We start from the raw sequence: 25,661 nt of genomic DNA on the forward strand, positions 1-25,661 counted from the left end.
CTCAAATTTATATTCATCTAAATCTGTCATTATTGCTGTGGCTGGTCAAGTTATTTAGTGTCCGTCAAAGCACAGTTTTTGTTCTGGGTTGAAATACAATTCCCAATTTAGCAATTCTCTAAATTAGTGGTTTCTGCTGTATCAGGCCTAATTTAAATCTATCCCTAAAAGGGTATATTAGATTCAAGGTGCAGATACTGTCATTCTCAATAACTTCACACACACGCTACTGTGCAATTCCAAGTCTAATTCTGTCCGTAAACGTATACCTGTCATCCAGCGCCTAAATACTAGGCCTCAAATTTATATTCAGCTAAATCTGTTGTTACTGCTGTGCCTTTATTAGTGTAATATGGTACCTAAATAGATAGCCAGATAGTGTTAGGTGTCTGTAAAAAAAAGGCCTGAATTTGAATTCAATACATTGGGCCAAATAATATTTTTGTTATTGTGGTGAACGGTAACAATGAGGAAAACTTTTAGTAAGGGACGCGGACATGGTCGTGGTGGTGTTAGTGGACCCTCTGGTGCTGGGAGAGGACGTGGCCGTTCTGCCACAGCCTCACGTCCTAGTGTACCAACTACCTCAGGTCCCAGTAGCCGCCAGAATTTACAGCGATATATGGTGGGGCCCAATGCCGTTCTAAGGATGGTAAGGCCTGAGCAGGTACAGGCATTAGTCAATTGGGTGGCCGACAGTGGATCCAGCACGTTCACATTATCTCCCACCCAGTCTTATGCAGAAAGCGCACAGATGGCGCCTGAAAACCAAGCCCATCAGTCTGTCACATCACCTCCATGCATACCAGGGAAACTGTCTGAGCCTCAAGTTATGCAGCAGTCTCTTATGCTGTTTGAAGACTCCGCTGGCAGGGTTTCCCAAGGGCATCCACCTAGCCCTTCCCCAGCGGTGGAAGACATAGAATGCATTGACGCACAACCACTTATGTTTCCTGATGATGAGGACATGGGAATACCACCTCAGCACGTCTCTGATGATGACGAAACACAGGTGCCAACTGCTGCGTCTTTCTGCAGTGTGCAGACTGAACAGGAGCTCAGGGATCAAGACTGGGTGGAAGAGGATGCAGGGGACGATGAGGTCCTAGACCACACATGGAATGAAGGTCGTGCCACTGACTTTCACAGTTCGGAGGAAGAGGCAGTGGTGAGACCGAGCCAACAGCGTAGCAAAAGAGGGAGCAGTGGGCAAAAGCAGAACACCCGCCGCCAAGAGACTCCGCCTGCTACTGACCGCCGCCATCTGGGACCGAGCACCCCAAAGGCAGGTTCAAGGAGTTCCCTGGCATGACACTTCTTCAAACAATGTGCTGACGACAAGACCCGAGTGGTTTGCACGCTATGCCATCAGAGCCTGAAGCGAGGCATTAACGTTCTGAACCTTAGCACAACCTGCATGACCAGGCACCTGCATGCAAAGCATGAACTGCAGTGGAGTAAACACCTTAAAAACAAGGAAGTCACTCAGGCTCCCCCTGCTACCTCTTCTGCTGCTGCCGCCTCGGCCTCTTCTGCTGCTGCCGCCGCCTCGGCCTCTTCCTCCGTCTCTGGAGGAACGTTGGCACCTGCCGCCCAGCAAACATGGGATGTACCACCAACACCACCACCTGCGTCACCAAGCATCTCAACCATGTCACACGGCAGCGTTCAGCTCTCCATCTCACAAACATTTGAGAGAAAGCGTAAATTCCCACCTAGCCACCCTCGATCCCTGGCCCTGAATGCCAGCATTTCTAAACTACTGGCCTATGAAATGCTGTCATTTAGGCTGGTGGACCCAGACAGCTTCAAACAGCTCATGTCGCTTGCTGTCCCACAGTATGTTGTTCCCAGCCGGCACTACTTCTCCAAGAGAGCCGTGCCTTCCCTGCACAACCAAGTATCAGATAAAATCAAGTGTGCACTGCGCAACGCCATCTGTGGCAAGGTCCACCTAACCACAGATACGTGGACCAGTAAGCACGGCCAGGGACGCTATATCTCCCTAACAGCACACTGGGTAAATGTAGTGGCGGCTGGGCCCCAGGCGGAGAGCTGTTTGGCGCACGTCCTTCCACCGCCAAGGATCGCAGGGCAACATTCTTTGCCTCCTGTTGCCACCTCCTCCTACTCAGCTTCCTCCTCCTCTTTTTCCACCTGCTCATCCAGTCAGCCACACACCTTCACCACCAACTTCAGCACAGCCCGGGGTAAACGTCAGCAGGCCATTCTGAAACTCATATGTTTGGGGGACAGGCCCCACACCGCACAGGAGTTGTGGCGGGGTATAGAACAACAGACCGACGAGTGGTTGCTGCCGGTGAGCCTCAAGCCCGGCCTGGTGGTGTGCGATAATGGGCGAAATCTCGTTGCAGCTCTGGGAACATGAATTTGGTGGTGCAGAAGTTCATTCACAACTACCCCGACACGTCAGAGCTGCTGCATAAAGTGGGGGCTGTCTGTTCGCGCTTCCGGCGTTCACATCCTGCCGCTGCTCGCCTGTCTGTGCTACAGCGTAACTTCGGCCTTCCAGCTCACCGCCTCATATGCGACGTGCCCACCAGGTGGAACTCCACCTTGCACATGCTGGACAGACTGTGCGAGCAGCAGCAGGCCATAGTGGAGTTTCAGCTGCAGCACGCACGGGTCAGTCGCACTGCGGAACAGCACCACTTCACCACCAATGACTGGGCCTCCATGCGAGACCTGTGTGCCCTGTTGCGCTGTTTCGAGTACTCCAACAACATGGCCAGTGGTGATGACGCCGTTATCAGCGTTACAATAACACTTCTATGTCTCCTTGAGAAAACACTTAGGGCGATGATGGAAGAGGAGGTGGCCCAGGAGGAGGAGGAAGAGGGGTCATTTTTAGCACTTTCAGGCCAGTCTCTTCAAAGTGACTCAGAGGGAGGTTTTTTGCAACAGCAGAGGCCAGGTACAAATGTGGCCAGCCAGGGCCCACTACTGGAGGACGAGGAGGACGAGGATGAGGAGGAGGTGGAGGAGGATGAGGATGAAGCATGGTCACAGCGGGGTGGCACCCAACGCAGCTCGGGCCCATCACTGGTGCGTGGCTGGGGGGAAATGCAGGACGATGACGATACGCCTCCCACAGAGGACAGCTTGTCCTTACCTCTGGGCAGCCTGGCACACATGAGCGACTACATGCTGCAGTGCCTGCGCAACGACAGCAGAGTTGCCCACATTTTAACATGTGCGGACTACTGGGTTGCCACCCTGCTGGATCCACGGTACAAAGACAATGTGCCCACCTTACTTCCTGCACTGGATCGTGATAGGAAGATGCGCGAGTACAAGCGCACGTTGGTAGACGCGCTACTGAGAGCATTCCCAAATGTCACAGGGGAACAAGTGGAAGCCCAAGGCCAAGGCAGAGGAGGAGCAAGAGGTCACCAAGGCAGCTGTGTCACGGCCAGCTCCTCTGAGGGCAGGGTTAGCATGGCAGAGATGTGGAAAAGTTTTGTCAACACGCCACAGCTAACTGCACCACCACCTGATACGCAACGTGTTAGCAGGAGGCAACATTTCACTAACATGGTGGAACAGTACGTGTGCACACCCCTCCACGTACTGACTGATGGTTCGGCCCCATTCAACTTCTGGGTCTCTAAATTGTCCACGTGGCCAGAGCTAGCCTTTTATGCCTTGGAGGTGCTGGCCTGCCCGGCGGCCAGCATTTTGTCTGAACGTGTATTCAGCACGGCAGGGGGTGTTATTACAGACAAACGCAGCCGCCTGTCTACAGCGAATGTGGACAAGCTGACGTTCATAAAAATGAACCAGGCATGGATCCCACAGGACCTGTCCATCCCTTGTGCAGATTAGACATTAACTACCTCCCCTTAACCATATATTATTGTACTCCAGGGCACTTCCTCATTCAATCCTATTTTCATTTTCATTTTACCATTATATTGCGGGGCAACCCAAAGTTGAATGAACCTCTCCTCTGTCTGGGTGCCAGGGCCTAAATATATGACAATGGACTGTTCCAATGTTGGGTGACGTGAAGCATGATTCTCTGCTCTGACATGAAGACTGATTCTCTGCTGACATGAAGACTGATTCTCTGTTACGGGATCTCTCTTCTCTGCCTGGGTGCCTGGGCCTAAATATCTGACAATGGACTGTTCCAGTGTTGGGTGACGTAAAGCATGATTCTCTGCTATGACATGAAGACTGATTCTCTGCTGACATGAAGCCAGATTCTCTGTTACAGGACCTCTCTCCTCTGCCTGGATGCCGGGGCCTAAATATCTGACAATGGACTGTTCCAGTGTTGGGTGACGTGAAGCATGATTCTCTGCTATGACATGAAGACTGATTCTCTGCTGACATGAAGCCAGATTCTCTGTTACGGGACCTCTCTCCTCTGCCTGGGCCTAAATATCTGACAATGGACTGTTCCAGTGTTGGGTGACGTGAAGCATGATTCTCTGCTATGACATGAAGACTGATTCTCTGCTGACATGAAGCCAGATTCTCTGTTACGGGACCTCTCTCCTCTGCCTGGGTGCCTGGGCCTAAAAATTTGACAATGGACCGTTCCAGTGTTGGGTGATGTAAAGCATGATTCTCTGCTATGACATGAAGACTGATTCTCTGCTGATATGAAGCCAGATTCTCTGTTACGGGACCTCTCTCCTCTGCCTGGATGCCGGGGCCTAAATATCTGACAATGGACTGTTCCAGTGTTGGGTGACATGAAGCATGAGTCTCTGCTATGACATGAAGACTGATTCTCTGCTGACATGAAGCCAGATTCTCTGTTACGGGACCTCTCTCCTCTGCCTGGGTGCCTGGGCCTAAATATCTGACAATGGACTGTTCCAGTGTTGGGTGACGTGAAGCATGATTCTCTGCTATGACATGAAGACTGATTCTCTGCTGACATGAAGCCAGATTCTATGTTACAGGACCTCTCTCCTCTGCCTGGGTGCCTGGGCCTAAATATCTGACAATGGACTGTTCCAGTGTTGGGTGACGTGAAGCATGACTCTCTGCTATGCCATGAAGACTGATTCTCTGCTGACATGAAGCCAGATTCTCTGTTACGGGACCTCTCTCCTCTGCCTGGGTGCCTGGGCCTAAATATCTGACAATGGACTGTTCCAGTGTTGGGTGACGTAAAGCATGATTCTCTGCTATGACATGAAGACTGATTCTCTGCTGACATGAAGCCAGATTCTCTGTTATGGGACCTCTCTCTTCTGCCTGGGTGCCAGGGCCTAAATACATGACAATGGACTTTTACAGTGGTGGGTGACGTGAAGCTAGATTCTCTGCTATGGGACCTCTCTCCAATTGATATTGGTTAATTTTTATTTATTTTATTTTTATTTTTATTCATTTCCCTATCCACATTTGTTTGCAGGGGATTTACCTACATGTTGCTGCCTTTTGCAGCCCCCTAGCCCTTTCCTGGGCTGTTTTACAGCCTTTTTAGTACCAAAAAGTTCGGGTCCCCATTGACTTCGATGGGGTTCGGGACGAAGTTCGGGTCGGGTTCGGATCCCGAACCCGAACATTTCCGGGAAGTTCAGCCGAACTTCTCGAACCCGAACATCCAGGTATTCGCTCAACTCTAATTATAACCCATAATCCAGCAGACTACCCCCCCACACACGCTCAGTGAGACTATTCCGAAAGTTTTAAAGGTGACTCACAGGCTTAAAAATATCTGCTCAAATTAATATTTAACCATAGAAAGTATATGACGCTCTGATACAGCAGCCCGGGGATGTTTACACTGATTGCTAAGACTTTCTCTTCTCTTATGAAAATCAGGGACTAATGTTTCTAGTTAGGTTGCTGTAGAGTCTGAGCAATCAAATCTCTGGATTATCAGATGCCAAATTAAAGGAGTCTTGCTATAGAAGTAATAATTATCATAAATTACGTGAGGAGCTGGAGGAGAGGATGGGAGTAGTAGTGGCCCTGATTGTGATGTGTCACTGAGTACTTCCTTAGGCTGTCACTCCCTGGGGTCGGTGCATTGAAGGAGGGGGACCTTATATTCCTTCAGGGAACTTCCTTTAGCTAAGGCTCCTTCCTGATGGTAGTTTGGTGTGTGCTTGATGCTAAATGTCCGTGTGGGTGCAAGGCAGGGCTTGAAATAGTGAAATGGCAAGTCTGTGGTGTTAGGAGGGTTAGTAACCAGGCCAGATTGAATTCAACAAAATACGGTCTTTACTGTGCACAAAATATTGTTGTAGTTGTAGTACTTTTAGCAATTATCTATACACAGCACAATTTCTTCCAAGCCTGAGCTAAGCAAATGTTTACAGCAATGGCCCTCAGATAACAATTTCTCCTGCTACAGTCTCTAGTACTGGGATCTATAGCTTTCAACCATAATCTGTCACAATGTCCGCAATTCACACAAAAGCGTGCAGTTTTACATCAAGACACGGAGGCTCCTATTGCTATCTCTTCCTTTACTGTTCCACCAATAGCAGCAAAGAAAATTTACATACTGAACATTGTAACCATGGCAACCATAGTCCCACCCCAGACAGCCCCTATAACAGGCAACTCCTCCTCTGGGTCTTCCTCTTTCTTTGCTGCTGCCACCAGATAAGTGCTGCAATTTTTCTCCATGAGTTCTATTGCTTCAGATCATATTGAGTTTGGTTTAGACTATCTATTTGCTTTATCTGTGTTTTATCCTGTATTTGCTTTTCCTCAGCACCTGCATTGTACTATTGTATTGCACCAGTTTTTTGCGGGTTTCTCACCCTTATCGTTTCCTGGGGGGTGTTAATTTTGCTGTTTGCACCCATTTTTTGGTTCTCGCCTATCGCGGGATCTCAGCGGCCATCTTCAGTCCCGCCTGTCTGCGCATAGGTACGGCCGCATATTCCTGCTCTCCCGCTCCTGCTCCCGCTTTGCCGCATCGCGCCTGGGTGATTAACCCTTGCTGTCGCTATTAGGTATTGTTAGTTATCTCCCATATTCGGCCCTATTATTATCACTGGTCCTTGGCTAGATTGATATTTATAACCTCATTATGTCAGCATCCGATTTGCCCTCCAGCCAGGCCTGCCCACTGCCTGCAGATGAGATGGAGGTTGAGAGGGATGACCCTCATACATTGGCCCTACAGCAGTCGGTCTCCAGTGCCATAATGACTGCTATGGACTCCATGTCCAGTATGCTGGCTGCCACTATTTCTCAGGCCCTTGCTGCACACCCTCCTAGAGAGGCCTTGCAGCCTGCCCCTGTTATAGATACGGCATCTGATGCCATTGATGCTCCTGTTTCACAGGATAATAGAACTGGTGTGCGTGCTGCCACCCATGAGAGCGTGCAACGATCACGCAAGAGAGCCTTGCAGCGCCAGGCAGAAAAGGCGCGTACGTGGAAATGTGCTAGAGCACAACCAGGTGCCGATTCAGATTCTGATCTGGGCTCAGATTTAGAGGCGTTTGAGGATCATGATTATCCCTCTGATGAGGAGACCCCTGATCCGACACCCACTACAAGGGGCTCCGTCCCCTCTACTTCCTTATTAGTCTGCTCAGCTCCTTCAGCGGTGGATTTGGCGTCTGCTTTGGTAGACCCTTCTGGCGAACTTATGTTCGATCCTGACACTCTCCACCACCCTCGGTCAGCGGAATGGCTTCCGTCGGATCATGTGGGCAAATATTTGGAATCTCGGGTTCGCCACCCGCTAAGTAAAGAAGCTCGCAACAAGCTACGTGCTGAGTGCCCTAGACCCCTGGTCCCTAACAAGGTCTGTGATACCCTTGTGGTCGACCCCAAAATGACCCAATTTTTGGCAAAGTCAGGCTGGAACCCCCGTAAAGGGTTAGACTCCGCCTTGAGGAGCTGCCAGGACAAGCTCCTGGATGTTTTTGGGCCCCTTACTAAATTGCTAGAATTGGCGGAAGCTGCCAGAGCGGATGGCTCACGTATAGATCCCGAGGAGCTTCGGGGTTGGGCTCAAAGAGCGATTTGTGTCGCTGGCAACGCCAATACATCCTTATCAATTGAAAGGGGTAAGGCCCTTCTTTTTAAAATAGACCCCAAGCTGGCTAATCTTGCCCTTACTGAGGCAGGTAAGGATGCACAAGGGCTGCTGTTTGGCGACTCCTTTATTAAGGATCTTGGTCAATACGTTGGCGCATTTACTGCATTAGATAAGGCCCAGTCCTCTATGCGCAGAGTATTTCAGGGACGGGTCTCCAACAGGGCCGGCAGTACCAGGGGCCGCCTGTCCGGCCGATCTACCTTCCAAGCCCGTGGCATGGGCCGAGGCTCCTTTAACCAGAGACCTCCTTTCCAGGATCAAAGAAGCTCCTCGCCTTTCTTCCCGGCCAGAGGCGGCAATTGGCGTTCCAGGTCCTTCCGTGGGAACCCAAACTCTAGGAGACCTTTCAGTAAGTCTTCCCCCAGCAGGGGTTTCTTCAGCCCTTTACATTGGGGGCAGACTCCGTCATTTTTTCCGTGCCTGGTCAGACATTACTTCAGACCCGTGGATTTTGTCCACAATCAAGGGTTTCCAGATCGAGCTTTTAGACTCCGCCTGCCTGCTCCCCCCTTCCTCCCCTTTTATGCTATCCAGGCCAGATCGCTCCCTGGTGGATCTAGAGCTGAGGTCACTTTTCCAAAAGAGTGCGATAGAACGGGCACCTCCGTCTCCCAGGAGAGTCATCAGCAATATCTTTTTGGTTCAAAAGAAGGGTGGTCAGATGCGCCCAGTGATAAACCTTCATTTTCTGAATTCCATAGTGCGCTATCGCCACTTCAAGATGGAGGGGATTCACCTCCTCAGGGACTTGCTCCTACCTGGGGATTGGATGGTGAAGTTATACCTCAAGGATGCTTACCTGACGGTTCCAATCGATCCTCAGTCCAGGGACCTTCTCTGTTTTCTGTGGGGGGGGGAGACGTGGCGGTTCACATGTCTCCCGTTCGGCCTGTCTTCTGCTCCTTGGTGTTTCACCAAGCTGATGTGACCAGCCATGTCTTGGCTCCGCAGTCGGGGTGTTCGTCTAATTATTTATCTGGACGACATTCTTATCATGCATCATTCCAGGTTAACCTTGCTGGAGCATCTAGGCTGAACGTTGGATCTGTTGTCACGCCTCGGTTTTCTTCTGAATTTGGAGAAGTCGTGCCTGACCCCTCTACAGAGGATGGACTTTCTGGGGTTCACGGTGGATTCTGTGTCCGAGTCCCTCAGCCTTCCAACGTCCAAACTACGCGCAATTCGGAAGGAATTGAGACACGCCCTGTCTTCTCCTCAATTGACCTTGCGACACCTTGCCCGCATCATTGGTCTGCTCGCCTCCTCCATCCAGGCAGTGTTTCCTGCCCTACTACATTATCGCGCCCTGCAGCGGCTGAAGATAGCGCACCTTCGCTCAGGTGCGGCTTTTGCGGATGCGGTGATATTGGATTCGGAAGCCAGGGAGGAGCTTCGTTGGTGGATCGCCAACTTGGAGGCGTGGAATGGCAAGGCGATTTTCGGTCTCTATCCGGAGTTTACGGTAGAATCGGATGCGAGCCTACAGGGCTGGGGAGCCCACTGCAATGGAGTTTCCACGGGCGGTCGCTGGACGACGGAGGAGTCGCGCCTACACATCAACGTGTTGGAACTTCTGGCGGGATCCTTTGCCATTCGGAGCTTTACCAATGGGATAGCTCATGCTTACATCCTCCTTCGTATGGACAACGTCTCGGCGGTCCGTTACGTCAACCGTTTAGGTGGTACCCGATCAGCGACTCTGGCTCGGCTTGCGAAGGAGTTTTGGTCCTATTGCCTCTCCAAGGATATTGTGGTCCAGGCGGAATACCTTCCTGGCCTCCACAACACTCGAGCGGACCAGAGTTCCCATTGTTTCACGGACGGCAGCGATTGGAGGCTGGCCCCGAGGATATTCTCTGCGATTTCAGACATCTGGGGCCCCTTTGCTGTGGACCTGTTTGCTTCGAGACTCAACGCCCAGCTCGCTCGCTTCTTCAGCTGGCGCCCGGATCCGGGAGCGGAAGCAGTGGATGCGTTTCTGCAGGATTGGTCGAGATATCTTCTGTATGCGTTTCCCCCGTTCGCGATGATTCCGAGGATGCTTCTGCAGGTTCGTCGCCAGAATGCCGAGTTGGTGGTGGTGGTTCCCTTTTGGGGGACTCAGAGTTGGTTCCCGGCTCTGTTGGAGCTCCTGGTGGACGTGCCATTTCTTCTCCCGGACCTTGTGGATCTTCTTTGCGACCCCAGGGGGTTGAGTCACCCGCTGCGGCTGGACGGAACCCTTCAACTGCTGGCGTGTCGGGTCTCCGGATCCCTGGAGAGGTCGAGGGCGTTTCAGAGTCAACTAGACGCCTCCTGAACAATGCATGGGCTCCCGGCACCAGAAAATCTTATCGGGCAGCTTGGTCTAGTTGGTGCTTGGAACGGGACTTGGATCCCGTTTCGGCACCTGTGAGTCATCTATTGCTATTTCTTACCTCCTTGTTTGAGGCCGGTAAGGCTTATAGAACGATCAATCTTTTTCATTCTTCCATTTCCTCTACTCATCAGGGGTTCAATGCCTTCTACGTGGCTCTCGCCTTACTCGCCCACCGCGTCCTCGTTTTACTACCACTTGGGACGTCTCTTTGGTCTTGTCGTTTTTGGCGGCTTGGCCCAGCAATTCGGATCTTTCATTGCTTCAGTTGTCTGCTAAGTTGCTAGTGCTTTTCTGTCTTATTTCCTGCAAGCGGGTGTCGGATGTGCGGGCTTTGGATCATGACGCCAGATCCTTCACTCCTGCGGGTGTCACCTTCAATATCTCGAGACGCACCAAGACCCACATCAGGGAAGTTTCTTATCCTAGTTTCCTGTCCTCTCCGGCTCTTTGTCTGGTGGCTTGCTTGAGGGAATACGAATCACGGACGAGGGCTTACCGTTCTCCCTTGGTCCCACAGCTTTTTCTTTCTATTCGCCATCCCTTTGCCCCGGTATCCAGTCCGACTTTGGCTCGTTGGATGAAGTGGGTTATGTCCCTTGCGGGGATCAATACTTCTGTTTTTACGGCGCATTCGGCGAGGGGTGCATCGGCCACCTCTTTAGCAATTTCAGGGGCGCGTATGGAGGATATCTTACATCTGGCTGACTGGTCTAGGGTCACGACCTTCAGGGAGTATTATTTTTGTCCTCCTCCTCATTTGTTTGCTTCTGTGATTGCCCAGCTTTGAACTAGCAATAGGAGCCTCCGTGTCTTGATGTAAAACTTATTGATTTTCCTAGTCTACGACGTAAAGTCATAGTTTTATTAAAGACATGGAGGCGAGTATTGCCCGCCCTGTTTTGGCCCGCCCATTTATTTATTTGTTCATTTGTCTTTCAGAGAAGGTGTGGGTTACTTATGTTTGATTACTTATGTTTAATTACTGATATCATATTATTGTTATTATTATTGTTATTATTTATTGATAATTTTACGGTTATTTCCCGTTTATTGACTGCCCGCATTGATTGTGCTGGCCTGGTATTTACGCTTGCCATATTCTTTGTTTCTTTTAGGTTGAAATGTCGCTGAGTTCTAGGATCTACGTCCTTCTGTTTTTTCTTCAGGAATGTTAGCCCGGTTGGCTTCGGTTGTGAAGTTCGGGTGGAGCGGCGCAGTGTCGTTTCCGGTTTCCAGTTCTTGTTGGCGGTTCCAGTTGGTGTCCGGTGTTGGTGTCAGGTCCAAAGAAAGAGGAAGACCCAGAGGAGGAGTTGCCTGTTATAGGGGCTGTCTGGGGTGGGACTATGGTTGCCATGGTTACAATGTTCAGTATGTAAATTTTCTTTGCTGCTATTGGTGGAACAGTAAAGGAAGAGATAGCAATACTCGCCTCCGTGTCGTTAATAAAACTATGACTTTACGTCGTAGACTAGGAAAATCAATAAGTTCCACTAATACAACTGGCCAAAATCTTACCTGAAATGTGCAAGGTGTCGTAACTCAGTATCCCTCCATTGCAGCAGGGTCTGAAATGCTATACACTGATCACCTTGCTGACTAAAATTCTGTGGCCTCTGTGTCCACTAATGTGAGATGCATATAGTGTCTTAACTTGTTTCCCCTTTGCAGCAGCTAAGTCTGTATTGCTTTACACTGATTACCTTGCTGATTCTTTATCTTTCTCTTTATCCATGCAAATTCTCCAAAATCTTCTCTCTCTCTCTGATGGTAGTGGAAGACACACAGGGATCTGAAGTCTCCAGAAGCAATGAAGCTCAATGCCTGAGAAGAGCATATCATTTCTGCTTCCTACCTCTTCCAGACCACACTGCCTACTCTTAGCACAACTAGAATCTTCTGGAACTAGTGGGAGGGGCCAGCCCACACCCTACGCTACAGAAAGGTCTGGGCCAGGATTTTAGTCCTGGCAACATATAGCTCATGCTGGAACATTCTGGGCATACAGTGCATTACATTGCATAAAGTACAGAACATTACCTTAACCCCTTAAGGACTCAGCCCTATTTCACCTTAAGGACTTGGTCATTTTTTGCAAATCTGACCAGTGTCACTTTAAGTGCTCATAATTTTAAAACACTTTGACTTATCCAGGCCATTCTGAGATTGTTTTTTCGTCACATATTGTACTTCATGACACTGGTAAAATGAAGTCAAAAAAATTAATTTTTTTGCATAAAAAATACCTAATTTACCCAAAAATTTAAAAAATTTGCAAATTTCAAAGTTTCAGTTTCTCTACTTCTGTAATACATAGTAATACCCCCAAAAATTGTGATGACTTTACATTCCCCATATGTCTACTTCATGTTTGAATTATTTGGGGAATGATATTTTATTTTTTGGGGATGTTACAAGGCTTAGAAGTTTAGAAGCAATTCCTGAAATTTTTCTGAAATTTACAAAAACCCAATTTTTAGGGACCACTACAGGTCTGAAGTCACTTTGCGAGGCTTACATAATAGAAACTGCCCAAAAATGACCCCATTCTATAAACTACACCCCTCAAGGTATTCAAAACTGATTTTACAAACGTTGTTAACCCTTTAGGTGTTGTACAAGAGTTATTGGACAAATGGGGATGAAACTTGAGAATTTCATTTTTTTGCCTAATTTTCCATTTTAACCCATTTTTTCCACTAACAAAGCAAGGGTTAACAGCCAAACAAACTGTATCTTTATTGCCCTGACTCTGCCGTTTGCAGAAACACCCCATATGTGGCCGTAAACTACTGTACGGGCACAAAGCAGGGCGTAGAGTGAAAGGTGTGCCGTATGGTTTTTGGAAGCCAGATTTTGCTGGACTGTTTTTTTGACACCATGTCCCATTTGAAGCCCCCCCTGATGCACCCCTAGAGTAGAAACTCCATAAAAGTGACCCCATATAAGAAACTACACCCCTCAAGGTATTCAAAACTGATTTTACAAACTTTGTTAACCCTTTAGGTGTTGCAGAAGATTTAATGGAAAATAGAGATACAATTTAAAAATTTCACTTTTTTGGCAGATTTTCCTTTTTTTTTTTTTCCAGTTACAAAGCAAGGGTTAACAGCCAAACAAAACTCATTATTTACGGCCCTAATTCTGTAGTTTACAGAAACACCCCATATGTGGTCGTAAACCGCTGTACGGGCACACGGCAGGGTGCAGAAGGAAAGGAATGCCATACGGTTTTTGGAAGGCAGATTTTGCTGAACTGTTTTTTTTGACACCATGTCCCATTTGAAGCCCCCCTGATGCACCCCTAGAGTAGAAACTCCCAAAAAGTGACCCCATTTTAGAAACTACGGGATAGGGTAGCAGTTTTGTTGGTACTAGTTTAGGGTACATATGATTTTCGGTTGCTCTATATTACACTTTTCGTGCACCAAGGTAACAATAGCTTTTTTGCCACTTTTTTTTTGTTATTTACAACATTCATCTGACAGGTTAGATCATGTGGTAATTTTATAGAGCAGGTTGTCACGGACGCGGTGATACCTAATATGTATACAATTTTTTTTATTTATGTAAGTTTTATACAATGACTTCATTTTTAAAACCAAAAAAATGTTTTATTGTCTCCATAGTCTAAGAGCCATAGTTTTTTCAGTTTTTGGGCGATTATCTTAAGTAGGGTCTAATTTTTTGCGGGATGAGATGACGGTTTGATTAGCACTATTTTGGGGTGCATATTTTTGATCGCTTGCTATTACACTTTTTGTGACGTAAGATGACAAAAAATAGCTTTTTTACACCGTTTTTATTTTAATTTTTTTACGGTGGTCATCTGAGGGGTTAGGTCATGTGATATTTTTATAGAGCCGGTCGATACGGATGCGGCGATACCTAATATGTATACTTTATTTTTTATTTAAGTAAGTTTTACACAATGATTTCATTTTTGAAACAAAAAAAAATCATGTTTTAGTGTTTCCATAGTCTAAGAGCCATAGTTTTTTCAGTTTTTCGGCGATTATCTTGGGTAGGGTATGATTTTTGCGGGATGAGATGACGGTTTGATTGGTACTATTTTGGCGTACATGCGACTTTTTTGATCACTTTTATTACCTTTTTTGGGAAGTAAGGTGGGCAAAATTTCAATTTTCCCATAGATTTTATTTTTTTATTTTTTTATGGCGTTCACCCTGCAGGGAAAGTAACATGACCATTTTATAGATCAGGTCGTTACGGACGCGGCGATACCTAATATGTGTAGTGTACATTTTTTTGACCCAGACCCACTTGGTTCTTGAAGATCCAGTGGGTCTGATGTCTGTATAATACAGTACAGTACTCTATATAGGGTACTGTACTGTATTTTACTTTACACTTTGTCTGAACAGATCTATGCCTTTAGCATAGATCTGTTCAGCACCATGGACAGAAGGACGCCTGAGAAGGCGTTCTGTTGCCATGGGAACCTTCCCCGTCTGCCACAACTTCGCAGACGGGGAAGGGTGAGGACGGGCTGGCGGGGGGCTGTCGGGGGGCTCTCTCCCTCTCCATCGGGGGGCTGCAAAGGCACAACAGCCCCCCAATGGGAGAGGGAGGGAGCTCCCTGACCCTGACAGTTAACCTTTTCCATACCGCGGTATGGAAAGGGTTAAACGGCTGACATCTGCACAGGTATAACCACTAGACGCCAACGAATTTTCAAGAGGAGGCGGGCGGGGGATTCTCGAAATGACCCTCAGCGGTATTGAAGGCAGTCTTCCATTCGTCCCCTTCCCTGACCCTGACTAGGTTGTATGCCCCTCTTAAATCCAACTTCGAAAAAAACTTTAGCCCCAACAATCTGGTTAAACAGTTCCGGGATCAGAGGAAGCGTATATGGGTCACGAATCGTGATACGGTTCAGCTCCCTGAAATCCAGACAAGGTCTTAAAGAAGCATCTTTTTTCTTAACAAAAAAAAAAAAACAGCGGCAACAGGTGACTTTGAGGGTCAGATGTGTCCCTTTTTCAGGCTCTCAGATATAAGTACGCATAGCGACTCTTTCAGATTGGGAGAGATTGTATAGTCGTGATTTTGGCAGCTTGGCTCCTGGGCAGTCGTACTCCCAGTGAGGGGGCAACTCCTGGACACCACTCTCGGAAAACACATCCGAAAATTCTGAGAGAAAAGATGGCACAGTCTTGGTAGAAACCTCTGAAAGAGACGCTGTGAGGCAATTCTCTCTGCAAAACTCACTCCAACCATTTATTTGCCTTGCTTGCCAATCAATGGTGGGGTTATGTTTAGTGAGCCAGGGTAGCCCCAACACTAGAGGAGTAGGTAATCCGCTTAAGACGAAACATGACATATCCTAAACATGAGCGTCACCCACAGTCAAACGGATATTGTGAACTATGCCCTTTAACGATCTTTGAGAAAGTGGAGCGGAATCGATAGCAAAAACAGGTATATCCTTTTCCAAAGTGCATACCTGGAAACCATGCGTTGTTGCAAATTGATTATCAATCAGATTGACAGCTGCACCACTATCTACAAAAATCTCACAAACAATGTTCTTGCTGTCTAGCGCCACCCTGGCAGGTAGGAGAAAACGGGAACTACAAGCAAACGGCAAACCTTCAATTTCCGCAATAACCTTGCCAATAGTAGCAAATGGAAAGTTTTTAGAGGGTTTTTTTTGTTTTGTTTTTATTACCCTCAGAAAACGCCATGAATCTCCTAGAGGGGCAAACCTTAGCCAAATGATTTATACCCCCACAACAGAAACAAACCCTCCTCTGAGAGCTGAATCCTCTACTATCAGAGGCAAGCAAACTCAGAGGGGATTAAGACAGACTGTCCTTGGGCTGAATTTGACAGGAAAGAGTAGTCTCCTCTCTCTCTCCAAGACGCCTGTCAATACGAACAGCTAGAGACATGGCTGACTCTAACGACGCTGGTCTCTCATGAAAAGCGAATGCATCTTTCAATCTTTCCAAAAGACCATGGCAAAATTGACTTCGGAGTGCAGCATCATTCCAACCAGTATCAGCTGCCCATCTCCGAAATTCAGAACAATATATCTCTGCGGAGTGTTTACCCTGGCATAAAAGACCCAGTTTAGATTCAGCCAGAGCAATACGATCCGGGTCATCATATATCTGCCCCAGGGCTACAAAAAATTCATCCACCAATCGGAGGGGCCATGCCCCCACCAGCAGTGAAAAGGCCCAAGACTGAGCATTATCCCTGACTGTGAGATGATGATCCCCACCCTCTGCTCCTCATCACCAGAGGAATGGGAAAGTAGCTGAAAATGGAGTTTGCAAGCCTCTCTAAAGCGAACAAAATTCTCACTACCCCCGGAGAATGTATCCGGGAGCGAGATCTTAGGCTCAGAACAAACTCCATGAACGCCAGCAGAACCGGTCACCTGAAACTGAGACACAGTTTTACGGAGACACAGTTTTGCGGCCAATCAAGGCGGAAACCGGATCTATGCTTAAGACGGTTATGGCGGTTTATAATGTCACGGATGAAATTAGCAGATAGCTGGAACATATAAATAAACGAGCGACTGGCTTGATCCCAAACTAAGGAGCTTATAGGTGAGCCCTATAAAACCCTAAGAGCTCTCCCTGACGCAAAGAAGAAGCCATAAGTCAATACTATCCAGAAACCCTGCCATTTTCTCTAGGCTGAATCTAATTTAAAATGGACAGAGGCAAAACGGAAAACTCTTCTGTGGTCAGATGAAAAAAGTTATTTAAATTATTTTTGGAAACCTTAACAGCCGTGCTCTGTGGACTCCAGAGGAGAGGGACGATCCAGCTTCATATCACTACACAGTTCAAAAGCCTGTATCTCTGATGGTATGGGGCTGCATTAATGCCAATGACTTGGGCAGCTTAAACATCCAGAAAGGCACTATCAGTGATGAATAATATATAGAAGTTTTAGAACAACATATGCTCCCATCAGACGTGTTTCAGGGAAGGCCTTACATACTGTATTTCAGTAAGACAATGCTAAAGTACATACTGTATCCATCATAACTACATGGCTTAGCAGAAGAGTCTGGATGCTGAACTATCCTGCCTACAGTCCAGATCTGTCACTGATAGAAAACATTTGCCGGATCATAAAATAAAAAATCCAGCAAAGAGCCAGGACTGAAAAGCAGCTAGAAGCCTACATCAGACAAGAATGGGACAACATTCTTCTCCCAAAACTCCAGCAATTTGTCTCCCAGACATTTACAGTCTGTTGGTAAAAGAAGAGGGGACGCTACACAATGGCGGACATGGCCCTGTCCCAACTTTTGAAAGATGTTTTGCTGCCATCAAGTTCTAAATGAGTAAATTTTTTCAGGAAACGGTAAAAAGTCTCAATTTCAACATCTAATATGTATTCTATGAACTATTGTGAATAAAATATGGGTCTATGAGATTTACAAATAATTGCATTCTGTTTTTATTTATATTTCACAGTGCCCCAATCAGAAATTTGGGATACATATATATATACACTGCTCAAAAAAATAAAGGGAACACTTAAAAAACACAATGTAACTCCAAGTCAATCACACTTCTGTGAAATTAAACTGTCCACTTAGGAAGCAACACTGAGTGACAATCAATTTCACATGCTGTTGTGCAAATGGGATAGACAACAGGTGGAAATCATAGGCAATTAGCAAGACACCCCCAATAAAGGAGTGGTTCTGCAGGTGGTGACCACAGACCACTTCTCAGTTCCTATGCTTCCTGGCTGATGTTTTGGTCACTTTTGAATGCTGGAGGTGCTTTCACTCTAGTGGTAGCATGAGACGGAGTCTAGAACCCACACAAGTGGCTCAGGTAGTGCAGCTTATCCAGGATGGCACATCAATGCGAGCTGTGGCAAGAAGGTTTGCTGTGTCTGTCAGCGTAGTGTCCAGAGCATGGAGGCGCTACCAGGAGACAGGCCAGTACATCAGGAGACGTGGAGGAGGCCGTAGGATGGCAACAACCCAGCATCAGGACCGCTACCTCCGCCTTTGTGCAAGGAGGAACAGGAGGAGCACTGCCAGAGCCCTGCAAAATGACCTCCAGCAGGCCACAAATGTGCAAGTGTCTGCTCAAACGGTCAGAAACAGACTCCATGAGGGTGATATGAGGGCCCAACGTCCACAGGTGGTGGTGCAGGACGTTTGGCATTTGCCAGAGAACACCAAGATTGGCAAATTCGCCACTGGCGCCCTGTGCCCATTACAGATGAAAGCAGGTTCACACTGAGCACATGACAGACGTGACAGAGTCTGGAGACGCCGTGGAGAACGTTCTGCTGCCTGCAAGTCCTCCATGTGCTCGCCAGAGGTAGCCTGACTGCCATTAGGTACCGAGATGAGATCCTCAGACCCCTTGTGAGACAATATACTGGTGCGGTTGGCCCTGGGTTCCTCCTAATGCAAGACAATGCTAGACCTCATGTGGCTGGAGTGTGTCAGCAGTTCCTGCAAGACGAAGGCATTGATGCTATGGACTGGCCCGCCCGTTCCCCAGACCTGAATCCAATTGAGCACATCTGGGACATCATGTCTCGCTCTATCCACCAACGTCACGTTGCATCACAGACTGTCCAGGAGTTGGCAGATGCTTTAGTCCAAGTCTGGGAGGAGATCCCTCAGGAGACCGTCCGCCACCTCATCAGGAGCATGCACAGGCGTTGTAGGGAGGTCATACAGGCACGTGGAGGCCACACACACTACTGAGCCTCATTTTGACTTGTTTTAAGGACATTACATCAAAGTTGGATCAGCCTGTAGTGTGTTTTTCCACTTTAATTTTGAGTGTGACTCCAAATCCAGACCTCCATGGGTTGAAAAATGTAATTTCCATTTTTTATTTTTGGTGTGATTTTGTTGTCAGCACATTCAACTATGTAAAGAACAAAGTATTTCAGAAAAATATTTAATGAATTCAGATCTAGGATGTGTTATTTTTGTGTTCCCTTTATGTGTATATTGTGATAAAGTTCATTATTTTCTGTAATGTACTGATAAACATTAGACTTTCATATATTTTAGATTCATTACACACAACTGAAGTAGTTCAAGCCTTTTATTGTTTTAATATTGATAATTTTGGCATACAGCTCATGAAAACCCAAATTTCCTATCTAAAAAAATTTGCATATTTCATCCGACCAATAAAAGAAAAGTGTATTTAATACAAAAAAAGTCAACCTTCAAATAATTATGTTCAGTTATGCACTCAATACTTGGTCGGGAATCCTTTTGCAGAAATGACTGCTTCAATGCGGCGTGGCATGGAGGCAATCAGCCTGTGGCACTGCTGAGGTGTTATGGAGGCCCAGGATGCTTCGATAGCGGCCTTAAGCTCATCCAGAGTGTTGGGTCTTGCGTCTCTCAACTTTCTCTTCCCAATATCCCACAGATTCTCTATGGGGTTCAGGTCAGGAGAGTTGGCAGGCCAATTGAGCACAGTAATACCATGGTCAGTAAACCATTTACCAGTGGTTTTAGCACTGTGAGCAGGTACCAGGTCGTGCTGAAAAATGAAATCTTCATCTCCATAAAGCTTTTCAGCAGATGGAAGCATAAAGTGCTCCAAAATCTCCTGATAGCTAGCTACATTGACCCTGCCCTTGATAAAACACAGTGGACCAACACCAGCAGCTGACATGGCACCCCAGACCATCACTGACTGTGGGTACTGGACACTGGACTTCAGGCATTTTGGCATTTCCCTCTCCCCAGTCTTCCTCCAGACTCTGGCACCTTGATTTCCGAATGACATGCAAAATTTGCTTTCATCCGAAAAAAGTACTTTGGACCACTGAGCAACAGTCCAGTGCTGCTTCTGCCTAGCCCATTTCCTGCACACGCCTGTACACGGTGGCTCTGGATGTTTCTACTCCAGACTCAGTCCACTGCTTCCGCAGGTCCCCCAAGGTCTGGAATCGGTCCTTCTCCACAATCTTCCTCAGGGTCCGGTCACCTCTTCTCGTTGTGCAGCGTTTTCTGCCACACTTTTTCCTTCCCACAGACTTTCCACTGAGGTGCCTTGATACAGCACTCTGGGAACAGCTTATTCGTTCAGAAATTTCTTTCTGTGTCTTACCTTCTTGCTTGAGAGTGTCAATGATGGCCTTCTGGACAGCAGTCAGGTCGGCAGTCTTACCCATGATTGCGGTTTTGAGTAATGAACCAGGCTGGGAGTTTTTAAAAGCCTCAGGAATCTTTTGCAGGTGTTTAGAGTTAATTAGTTGATTCAGATGATTAGGTTAATAGCTCGTTTAGAGAACCTTTTCATGATATGCAAATTTTTTTAGATAGGAATTTAGGGGTTTCATGAGCTGTATGCCAAAATCATCAATATTAAAACAATAAAAGGCTTGAACTACTTCAGTTGTGTGTAATGAATCTAAAATATATGAAAGTCTAATGTTTATCAGTACATTACAGAAAAGAATGAACTTTATCACAATATGCAAATTTTTTTAGAAGGACCTGTATATACACTCACCTAAAAAATTATTAGGAACACCATACTAATACGGTGTCGGACCCCCTTTTGCCTTCAGAACTGCCTTAATGCTACATGGCATTGATTCAACAAGGTGCTGATAGCATTCTTTAGAAGTGTTGGCCCATATTAATAGGATAGCATCTTGCAGTTGATGGAGATTTGAGGGATGCACATCCAGGGCACGAAGCTCACGTTCCACCACATCCCAAAGATGCTCTATTGGGTTGAGATCTGGTGACTGTGGGGGCCATTTTAGTACAGTGAACTCATTGTCATGTTCAAGAAACCAATTTGAAATGATTCGAGCTTTGTGACATGGTGCATTATCCTGCTGGAAGTAGCCATCAGAGGATGGGTACATGGTGGTCATGAAGGGATGGACATGGTCAGAAACAATGCTCAGGGAGCCCGTGGCATTTAAACGATGGCCAATTGGCACTAAGGGGCCTAAAGTGTGCCCAGAAAACACCCCCCACACCATTACACCACCACCACCAGCCTGCACAGTGGTAACAAGGCATGATGGATACATGTTCTCATTCTGGTAACGCCAAATTCGGACTCTACCATTTGAATGTCTCAACAGAAATCAAGACTCATCAGACCAGGCAACATTTTTCCAGTCTTCAACAGTCCAATTTTGGTGAGCTCATGCAAAATGTAGCCTCTTTTTCCTATTTGTAGTGGAGATGAGTGGTACCCGGTGGGGTCTTTTGCTGTTGTAGCCCATCCGCCTCAAGGTTGTGCGTGTTGTGGCTTCACAAATGCTTTGCTGCATACCTCGGTTGTAACGAGTGTTTATTTCAGTCAACGTTGCTCTTCTATCAGCTTGAATCAGTCGGCCCATTCTCCTCTGACCTCTAGCATCAACAAGGCATTTTCGCCCACAGGACTGCCGCATACTGGATGTTTTTCCTTTTTCACACCATTCTTTGTAAACCCTAGAAATGGTTGTGCGTGAAAATCCCAGTAACTGAGCAGATTGTGAAATACTCAGACCGGCCCGTCTGGCACCAACAACCATGCCACGCTCAAAATTGCTTAATTCACCTTTCTTTCCCATTCTGACATTCAGTTTGGAGTTCAGGAGATTGTCTTGACCAGGACCACAACCCTACATGCATTGAAGCAACTGCCATGTGATTGGTTGTCTAGATAATCGCATTAATGAGAAATAGAACAGGTGTTCCTAATAATTCTTTAGGTGAGTGTATATACACACACACACACACATACACACACACACACACACACACACACACACTACTATATATAGCCACGTCTATAATAAATGGATTTCCTGAAATTTCAGCATCTCTATTACCTACTCAGTCATAATTTCTGTTAATGCATCCTATTATTTCCATTTGAAATTCACTTCTGTGAGATGAGCAGTGGAACCAGTCATGTTTGAACCGTGCTCTTTCCCCGGTGATGTCATCACTACTGAAGCTCGGTGTTAAAGCTTTGATCTTTGAAATTGAGCCTGGGACAGGTAGTTTGAGGGCATTTTAGACTTTAATATATTTAGACATCAAAGCTCAGCAAGACTCTGGGCTTGGTCTAGTTCACCGGTGCACAATGGCTTTGCTGTTATATCTGGTCTCATGACCAAGAATCACTCACCACAGACTGATGTCACATTTAACAGAACAAATTATATATATACACAGGTCCTTCTAAAAAAATTAGCATATTGTGATAAAGTTCATTATTTTCTGTAATGTACTGATAAACATTAGACTTTCATATATTTTAGATTCATTACACACCAACTGAAGTAGTTCAAGCCTTTTATTGTTTTAATATTGATGATTTTGGCATACAGCTCATGAAAACCCAAATTTCCTATCTAAAAAAATTAGCATATTTCATCCGACCAATAAAAGAAAAGTGTTTTTAATACAAAAAAAGTCAACCTTCAAATAATTATGTTCAGTTATGCACTCAATACTTGGTCGGGAATCCTTTTGCAGAAATGACTGCTTCAATGTGGCGTGGCATGGAGGCAATCAGCCTGTGGCACTGCTGAGGTGTTACGGAGGCCCAGGATGCTTCGATAGCGGCCTTAAGCTCATCCAGAGTGTTGGGTCTTGCGTCTCTCAACTTTTTCTTCCCAATATCCCACAGATTCTCTATGGGGTTCAGGTCAGGAGAGTTGGCAGGCCAATTGAGCACAGTAATACCATGGTCAGTAAACCATTTACCAGTGGTTTTGGCACTGTGAGCAGGTGCCAGGTCGTGCTGAAAAATGAAATCTTCATCTCCATAAAGCTTTTCAGCAGATGGAAGCATAAAGTGCTCCAAAATCTCCTGATAGCTAGCTGCATTGACCCTGCCCTTGATAAAACACAGTGGACCAACACCAGCAGCTGACATGGCCCCCCAGACCATCACTGACTGTGGGTACTTGACACTGGACTTCAGGCATTTTGGCATTTCCCTCTCCCCAGTCTTCCTCCAGACTCTGGCACCTTGATTTCCGAATGACATGCAACAGTCCAGTGCTGCTTCTCTGTAGCCCAGGTCAGGCGCTTCTGCCGCTGTTTCTGGTTCAAAAGTGGCTTGACCTGGGGAACGCGGCACCTGTAGCCCATTTCCTGCACACGCCTGTACACGGTGGCTCTGGATGTTTCTACTCCAGACTCAGTCCACTGCTTCCGCAGGTCCCCCAAGGTCTGGAATCGGTCCTTCTCCACAATCTTCCTCAGGGTCCGGTCACCTCTTCTCGTTGTGCAGCGTTTTCTGCCACACTTTTTCCTTCCCACAGACTTCCCACTGAGGTGCCTTGATACAACACTCTGGGAATAGCCTATTCGTTCAGAAATTTCTTTCTGTGTCTTACCTTCTTGCTTGAGGGTGTCAATGAAGGCCTTCTGGACAGCAGTCAGGTCGGCAGTCTTACCCATGATTGCGGTTTTGAGTAATGAACCAGGCTGGGAGTTTTTAAAAGCCTCAGGAATCTTTTGCAGGTGTTCAGAGTTAATTAGTTGATTCAGAAGATTAGGTTAATAGCTCGTTTAGAGAACCTTTTCATGATATGCAAATTTTTTTAGATAGGAATTTTGGGTTTTCGTGAGCTGTATGCCAAAATCATCAATATTAAAACAATAAAAGGCTTGAACTACTTCAGTTGGTGTGTAATGAATCTAAAATATATGAAAGTCTAATGTTTATCAGTACATTACAGAAAATAATGAACTTTATCACAATATGCAAATTTTTTGAGAAGGACCTGTATATATATATATATGTATATGAGTATGGCTACAGCTATTGATAACCCATCCTCAGGATAGGTCACCAATATCAGAATGAGTGCTGCTCTCTCTTCACTGTTTACCTGCTCATCATCGCATCGTATGAAGCAAAAGGGACGACGTAGTTGTAATTACACCTGCTCGCCATTGCGGTTGTAGGTCATCAATAGAAAAAAAATGTAGACAACACTTAACTTGGTGAAGAGGTAAAATACATCTTTTAACATGTCTGCCATTACTAGTTGTCACCCAGCGCCTTAGGGTCCTTTTACTCATAGAGATGATCTGGCAGATTATCTTCTCCCGATATCTGTGAGATCAGCAGCAGAGATGAGGGCTGCATTTACATGCAGCAATCTCCTCCGTTGTTTAGGGACAAGCGATTAATACAGCAATGGCTTGTCCCCATAGAGAATCGTTATTCCTGTGCAGCACGATCTGCAGCACAGTGACAATGATTTTCCGCGCCGGCAGAATGTTTACTTGATCGGGAAAATCAGCAATGTAATATATTTGCGATAAATTTGCAATAAATTTGTGATTAGAATATTCAACACTATTCGCAAATACGAATATATAGCACTATATTCTAAATATTTGTGAATTCTAGAAGTGGCGATATTCGCAATTAAAATTTGCGATTCAAATATTCGCGCTCAACACTACTTATGAGAACCCCAAAGTCACAATCTCAGGTCCCCTTTGCTCAGGGGGTATGGATTAATTAGCTGACTAGAGTGTGACACTTTGAGCCTAGAATATTGAACCTTTTCACAATATTCTAATTTTAAGCTGCATTAATACAATTCCTTTTAATTTGCTTTACTGGAATAAATGGACTTTTGTACAATATTCTAATTTTTTCGAGTTTCACCTTTAAATTGGGTAAAGCTATATGCACACGAACGTATTTTGTTTCCGTTCCTTTCTTTTGCGGATTGGATAAGGACAAATGGATCCGCACAAAATGCGGACAGCACAACATGTGCTGTCCGCATCCGTATGTTCGTTCCGTAGCTCGCAAAAAATATAGAGGACTAGGATAGGCATTGTTACAGTGGATCCGCAAAAAAAAAAAAAAAAAAAAACAGATGCAACACAGAAGTCACACAGATGTCATCCATATTTTTTGCGGATTCACATTTTGCTGACCGCAAAATACTACGGTCGTGTGAAGGGGGAGTTCACATCACAGCTTCATTTTCCGTACTTCTGCTCCGTCAGGAAAAAAAAAAAAACGGAATCCTGTAAAAAAAATAATAATAATAATTGTGATGCACATTTGGCATCCGTTTGAGTCATTTCCATCTGAGATATGTTTTTTAGGCCTCCTGCACACAACTTTTTCTTTTTCCGTTTACTGGCCGTTTTTTGCTTTCCGTATACGATCAGTATACGGAACCATTAATTTCAATGGTTCCGCAAAAAAATATGGAATATATGCATTCCGTTTCCGTATTTCCGTTCCGTTGAAAGTCAATGAG

General features: G+C 46.2%; 1 protein-coding gene across 1 annotated transcript in view; it reads left to right on the forward strand.

The window, feature by feature from the left end:
* LOC122928341 (proline-rich protein 5-like) overlaps positions 1–25,661 on the forward strand; it is a 291,839-nt gene that overhangs the window by 136,294 nt on the left and 129,884 nt on the right. Inside the window, exon 7 of the mRNA XM_044281096.1 lies at positions 7,222–7,243. Within this exon, the coding sequence (XP_044137031.1) occupies positions 7,222–7,243 (22 nt within the window). The remainder of the gene's footprint in view (positions 1–7,221; positions 7,244–25,661) is intronic.

This window comes from Bufo gargarizans, chromosome 2, assembly GCF_014858855.1.
Source record: "Bufo gargarizans isolate SCDJY-AF-19 chromosome 2, ASM1485885v1, whole genome shotgun sequence".
NCBI classification, from domain to species: Eukaryota; Metazoa; Chordata; class Amphibia; order Anura; family Bufonidae; genus Bufo; species Bufo gargarizans.